This window comes from Lactuca serriola, chromosome 7, assembly GCF_051521515.1.
Source record: "Lactuca serriola cultivar US96UC23 chromosome 7, Lser_US96UC23_V15, whole genome shotgun sequence".
Classification (NCBI taxonomy): Eukaryota; Viridiplantae; Streptophyta; class Magnoliopsida; order Asterales; family Asteraceae; genus Lactuca; species Lactuca serriola.
The window spans coordinates 53624172-53631816 of NC_136414.1; the positions used below are offsets into that span (position 1 = coordinate 53624172).

General features: G+C 33.4%; 1 protein-coding gene across 1 annotated transcript; it reads right to left on the minus strand.

The window, feature by feature from the left end:
• Nucleotides 1–3034: 3034 nt before the first annotated feature.
• Nucleotides 3035–3580, minus strand: LOC145063968 (uncharacterized). The gene has a single exon (XM_079011514.1). It carries the CDS (start codon nt 3578–3580, stop codon nt 3035–3037), a length of 546 nt encoding a protein of 181 aa, XP_078867640.1.
• Between the last annotated feature and the right edge of the window lie 4065 nt (nt 3581–7645).

Below are 7645 nucleotides of genomic sequence, written 5' to 3' on the forward strand. Positions count from 1 at the left end.
GGTTTGATGAAATCAATGCAGGAGTTTGACATTTTACTCTTTATGACGTTGGTGTCGTTAAATTTTTGCTATGTTTAGAGTATCTCCAAACCATAACGGCACACTTGCAATGGTCAAAAAAATGGATCGAATAATACCAAAAAAAGTATATAACTAGTATATCTTTTGTAATTCATGCAGATTATTAAAATCATTATCTATATTAAATATTTTAAAAATATGTATGTTTTTGTTATATTAACTTTACAAATTGTATGTCCATAAAATTATAACAAAATATTTTTCCGTATATGATTAGCTTTAATTAATTGTAATTTTATTAAATCAACTTTTTATGATATATATATATATATATATATATATATATATATATATATATATATATATATATATATATATATATATATATATAACACCATGTATTTATAGAAATATTAAAAAGATATATGAAAAAAATAAATATTTATTGGTCGTCTTCTATTAGATTTTTTTTGAACGGCAATATGTTAAAAACAACTAGCTAGGTGGTAGAATATTACAAAATATAAAAATGATTCCATTAGATATACGTTGATTTTATGTGTTATTATAACCATCACATTGATGACTCATTGGATAATGAGATAAGGTTTGGGCTTCCATATGGAGGGTCTCAAGTTCAAATCTTGAGGTTTCAACGAGGGTTTGGCTTAGACGGAATAATATAGCATCACTTGAAGATGAAAAGCAAGACGTTCTGTATCTTCATCAAAGGATGAACCACCTCTAGAAAGCCGATACTAAAAACGAGAAATGCATGTGTTATATATATGCTATGTGTATTGTAAGATATATATGTCAATTATAAGTTTTTATAAAAAAATGTCACGGTCTTTTATATTTTAAAACATATTTAAAATTTTAAATAAATTAAAACCATATAAATTATTTTTTATTTTTAATGATCAATTAATATCATCTAATAGATAACATAATATTACAACTAATAAGTATTATATTTAAATTATAGTTATTCAATTAAAATAAATTAGAAATAAATAATATAAATTTGAGGAACTAAATTTGCAAAACATTGATATCATTTTGATGTAAAAGAATGACCCAAGTTCCATTGTCTTCAAGTGCTTGCATTTCTTTGCATTGCTTCTTTCTAATTTGGATTGGTAACTGTAGGCTCATCATGAGAAGCGATAGCTGCAAGGTAAGCTTGATGAGACATAGAAAATTTATCATAAGAGATGTCGGAGAGATGGTATGTACCATGAGGGGGGAATCTGAATTGGGAACAACGACATGAACGGTGGTGGAATGTTCGAGAGATGGTAGCAGATCCATGAAAAACTCGCTCGAGTGTCTTGGTTTACTCTTTGTTCTTGTACTCCGCCAATTTATTTCCTAATTGCTTCTCTTTCTTTAAGTGAAAAACTTGTATCCCTTTTGTCCCATCGGGTAACCTAGGAATACACATGGTTTACCTTTCTCACTAAATTTATCACGTTTTCTAATGCTGTCATGAACATAGGCAAAACAACCAAAAATCTATAGGTGATTGTATGTTGGTATCTTTCCAAGTAACATCTCATGAAGAGTTTTGTTTTCAAGGACCTTGGTAGGGAGTTTGTTGATAGTTTAGGCTACAATCAAGATGCAATCTCCCCAAAACTCTATTGGTAACGATGCCTGAAAACGTAATGCATGACCCATTTCCAAGAGATGTATGTATTTTCTTTTAACTACACCATTTTGTTGTGGCGTATAAGGACATGTAGTTTCTATAATAATTCCTTGTTCTTTTTAGAATTCCATCAAGCATCTAGACTTAAATTCCGAACCATTATCTGTTTGAATACTTTTAACTTTTGTATCAAATTGGGTTTTAGTCATGTTGCAAAATGTGATAAGAAAATGACCTACTTCAGACTTAGTTTTCATTAAATAAACCCAAACTCCTCTACTATAGTCATCAACAATTGATAAGAAAAATGTTCTTCATTTATAGTAGCTTTTTGATATGGACCCCAAATGTCAACATGTATCAACTCAGGAATCTTTATTGTTTTGGAAAAACTAATAGGAAAAAGGAAGTTTGGTTTGTTTTGCTCTAAGACATGAATCACAAAACTGATTACAATTACCTACATCTACTTGTTATAATTTCTTCAATACTCCCTCTGAAGCGTGGCCCAATCTTCTATGCCAAACCATCTCCTTATTCAAAACTGTCATTGCCACCATACTCTCTTTGAACGACTCCAAGTAGTATAATCCACCACTTTCCTTACTCGTCCCAATCAGGTTCCTTGAACGTAAGTCCTATATATAACATGTTTTTGGAAGGAATATTATGGAACAATTTAAATCATTTGAAAGACGACTTACAGAAAGCAAGTTGCAATTGAAATTTGGATCATTCAATATATCTTTCAAACTAAAATCATTAGTTAGATGTAAGTTGCCAATGTGTTTAACAAGTATAGATTTAGCATTAGGTATAGTGACAAAACTATTATGTTGATTAGTTGTAAGGTCTTTCAATCATTATGCACGTGGAGTAATATGCTCACGGGCTCCAGATTCAATAATCCAAGAAATTAGGTTTTTAATCTTACTAGTCATATAGACCTTAGGAATATTCTTACCACTCATATTCTCCTTAGGATGTTATTGGTTTTCTTGGAAGACCTTAGCATGCACACGGGATCTGCATATTCTTCTTTTGTGATCATGGGAGGGCTTGTTTCTTCTACGACTGTTGCATCTTTACCTTGCATTCTTTGTTTACTGGTATGATTCTTTCTATTTGTGCCTTTCGTGTTCCACCACTCCGGATACCCAATTAATTTGAAGCAACCTTCAACCATATGACTAGGCTTTTGACAATGCGTGCACCAATTTTCTTCTGATTTTATGAATTTTCGGTTGTCTTGTTTAAAGTTTGATTGCGATCCAACCTGATTAGTTTGATGGGAAACAATTTTCCTGTTGTCTGGAACACCAAATATTCCGAATTGGGGACGTGTGACATGCCAATCTGTCATTGATGTTCATCTTGGCTAACAAGATGGTATGCATCGTTTAGAGTAGGTAGCAGGCTACTGCTGAGTATCTGAGTCCTTACAACAATAAATTCTTCGATTAACCCCATAAGGAAACCATATAGTTGCTCTTTATCTCGAAGTTTAGTGATTTCCTTGTTGATTTCACATAGACATCTATTACATGAACATGTAGGGATTTGACTGATGGACTGAATTTCATCCCACACACTCCTTAGCTTTGTGTAGTATGATGATGCAGTCAAATTGTTTTGTTGTATAGTGGTAATCACACGCCACAGTTCATACGCTTGAGGAGCATTCTCTTTTCCAAATCTTTCATTGACATCCAACAATATATCCCTGGCAATGGTGGCGTATTTCACACTTCTCTTTATCTCTTTCTCCATAGAACTCACCATCCATCCTCGCACCATCGCATTGCATATCTTCCAATTGGGTAGATCTTCTAAATCTTCTTGCGGCATAGACAGGGTTCCATAGACGAACACTATTCTATTCTTGGCAAAAATGGCGTTGATCATCTCATTTTCCCAGTCTCCATAATTCCCATCGCGCAGAAGGTTTTCTCATACAAAGTATTGTCCAGGGTGATCAGAACTGGTGAGGAAGTAGGGTGAAGTTATGTTGATGATGGATTTTTCTCCTTTGGACGAATCTGGTTTATCGTCAACCATTGTGGACGAGCACTAGGATTGATTCTCCAATATTTGCTTTGATACCATAATAATTTTAGACTAAGAAAAGTTTCTGATCTTCTTATTAATTAAAACAAGATTACATCAAGGTATTTATATTAATATAACCTAATAAGATAAGGATCCAAGTCCTTGAAGAACAAGAAAACAAGAAAAATAAGGAAACTAAATAACAACTAATAATAATCTCAACATCCCCATCTTTTGTTCGTAATTTCATGCTCATACAAGACTTGATATTGAGGTTATAGTAGGCATGGTGAGCAGGTTCGTAAATTCTCCAAAAATATAACACTCGGATGTTGTATTCTAAGTACTTCATTATATAAAAAGGAACCCGAGAGCTAGATTGTTTTTCAAAAAGATGTGTAATCGAGAAGTCAAAGTCTTCACGGATGCATATTGGGGAGGATCTAGTGTAGATGGTCGATTTATAACCGATTATTGTACTTTTGTGTGGGGTAATCTTGTCCCTTGGTGAAGTAAGAATCAATCGGTCGTAGCTAGAAGTAGTGTAAAGGCTGAACTTTGGGCTATGTGTCAAGGAATTTGGCTAGGAAGGATGCTTCAAGAGCTTAAGATTTCGAAGAGCATAAACATGACTATTTTCTGTGACAATAATGAGACAATTGAAATTACTAAAAGTCCAATTCATCATGATCGAAGAAACACATGGAAATTGACCGTCATTTTATCAAGGAAAAACATGATGCTATTATTTTGAATATGTCACATGTTCCTTCAAACTACAAATGTTCTGATCAAGGCGCTTCCAAAGAACAAATTCGACAACATGAAAGGCAAGATGAATATGATTGATATTCATACCTAATGTGAGGGGAGCGAAGAATTCTCGCATATTACACATTATTTAATTTTGTTCTTATCGGGTTTTATTTTAAATGTCATTATCTATTAGGAATTAGAGCCCAACTAGAATTAAATATGTTAGCCAGCCCTAACTATTCTTAGTATTTATATCCATCTTGTTCTACATATTTTAATTCAATTCAACAATAATAAAAATTTATTTTTCCCTAGCTATTCTTAGTATTTTATATCCTTCTCGTTCTACATATTTTTATTCAATTCAACAATAATAAAAATTTTCTTTTCTTCTATACTAAGTACTAACAATGTAGGAAACCGTAGTTGGGGTAGAAACTAGTGCATACAAAAGTTACGGGATTGTCTTATAACATATGGATCCTTTATTTAAGATATGATTCTGATTTTTGTTTATAAATGGAATCTATTGCTTAATTCACTGCAATAAACATATAATTAATATAGACGATTCCTTTAGAATTAATTAATCTCATGACATTCAATCTTGGATCATATTATACTTCTCATTAGCTTTTTAATCAGTAACATAAATACAAATTTAGATAACTGTTACCTAATCCAAACTATGTTACAATAGCACGAATTCTATCTCTTCAACATATTTCCTTCTTTTGCTTTGGTTTAAATCCATTTCAACACTTGTACGTTTTTCTTTTTCAGGTTGTTTCGGTATGCTATCTGGACGAACCACTATCATATATGCTCGTGAAGGGGGTCCTCAAAACACGCTAGAGGTCTTGAATTTCTTTTCTAAAACCATGGTTTCATTTCATTTAGAGCTTAATTTTCATTTTTATGAAAGTTTCATTAGATTGTCACATCCTTTCATGCGTGCATGGCCGATCCATATGGATTTCATGCCGTGGGTCACGAGACTTAATAATGCTCCCATACTCGACCAACATAATTTATACAATAAAAAATTAAACCATTTTTATTTAAAGAAATTATTGCCATAGACACAAAAACTTGCAACCATCACCTAAGACATCGATTTCTAGTATTTAAGGCCAGTATATTCATATTTGATTATTTGAAGAAACTGGTCAGGTAAGAAAACTAATACTCAGACAAATGTGAAATTACTTAATTATCCCTGATTTTGAGTGGCAATCATGTGTAAAAAAGCATAACTTGTATTTTCAGCCACATCAGAAAGAGATATGGTCACCTTGTTAAACAGTTGGTCATTCCGAGTTCTCAAAATCCACCATAAACTCCATAGCAAATACTGATAATCGTTTTCCTCTGCCTCGGACAATGTCTCCAATGTGCTGCATAATCCACGATTTCCCCTACCTTTGTGAATTGAAGTTTGGGAATATCGCATCATCTAGACACCCAATCCCAAATGAAGAGATTTACTTGATGAAGAGTAAAAACTTGAGAGGTTTGATAATATTTTGAATAAGAGAAAGACTATTCATACTTAATTGTGATAGATACTATGGACTAGGGGTGCAAACGAGCCAAGCTACTCGCGAGCTACTCGAGATCGGATCGTTAAAAGCTCGACTCGAAATCGATTTTAAACGAGCCCGAGCCGAGCTCGAGCTTAATATTAAGCTCGTTTATTAAACGAGCTCGAGCTCGAGCCTATGTCATTAAGCTTGACTAGGTTCGCGAGCCTAAACGAGCCTTTATATAATATAATTTAATATTATTTATATATATTAAAATAAAAACATATTAGGGGAATTATGGATTTAGGGTATTAGTAAACAAGCTTCTTAACGAGCTCGAACTGAGCTTAAGCTTATTTAGACACGTCAGATAAAAAACGAGTCGAGCCCGAGCCCGAGTCGAGCTTGTATAATTCTTTACGAGCTCGAGCCGAGCTCAGTATAAGGAAGCTCGAATCGATCCGAGCTCGAGCTCGAGCCTTATATAACTTAAACGAGCCCGAGCCGAGCCTGGCCATGCTCGGGCTCGGCTCGTTATGGACTCTATTCAGTGGAGATTTAGCGCACTAAATTTTTTTTATAGGGGCCCAACAACATAGCCCAAAAATCAAGAAAAACCTCAGGACTCCCAGGATCAAAAACTTAAACCCGAACTCTCATGAGTAAAATGGATCCACAAAAGTCCTCAAAAATCCCCAAAATTCCACAAGAAATCAACAAAGAAAAAACGCCATTGGTTGAAACCTTAATCTCTACGAAAAATGGCACAAGATATTGTTAATATATAAATCATTTGCTTACCGTTTAATAGTCTAAATTCGGGAAATTGTTTTTCTCCATGTGCTTTTACTAATAAACCAGATGAAGACCCCGCGCGCCGTTGGGGTGGGGTTGGATTGGCCTGGACAAAATTTGTTACGAAATGATTGAAGTGCCAAAGTTATATGAAAGATTAATAAGAGCTTTAATTTTTTTTTTACAAATATTTACAATAATTGAAAATTCAAAGTTATTAAAGAAGTAAAACACATAAATAGTAACATGAAAACAGAAATGAAAAGTGAAGAAAATCTCAATTGCATAGCAAGGTAGGTATGCTCACATCTAGGGATGAAAATTGGTTCAAACTCGGACTGGATGGAACCAGAACAGGTTAACGGGATTTTGTAGAATAGTAAACCGAACCGGTGTATAGGAATCGGTTATGGTTCGGTTCCGGGTAAAATGGGTCTAGAACCGGAAAATCTGAAAACATCAAAGTAGGTAGGTTGGAACCGGATAAAGTGGGTATAGAAACGGAAAACCCAAAAAAATCGGAATTTTTTGGTAATCATTTACTAGTTAGTGGGTTGAACTTTAAAAATTTTCATATTGATATCTTGACTTCGCGAGACTGTAATTCGTTGAATATGAAATCAAAATTGACAAAATTATAGTCTAAAATCATGTATAAACTTTAAACTATACTCTGGAAAAAACCGCATGTCAATCCGACTTTAAATGAATGAGATATGCATGTCTTAACATTTTCACAGAATTCAAAGTGTAAAAACGAATAACTGAAAAGTTGAAAATTTTCAGCTTTGATATCCCGACTACAGGGAACTCTAAGTCATTGAATATTAAACCAAAAATGACA

Coding starts and splice junctions, on each gene's coding strand:
- LOC145063968 (XM_079011514.1), bottom strand. CDS start 3,580: ATGATCAACGCCATTTTTGCCAAGAATAGAATAGTGTTCGTCTATGGA.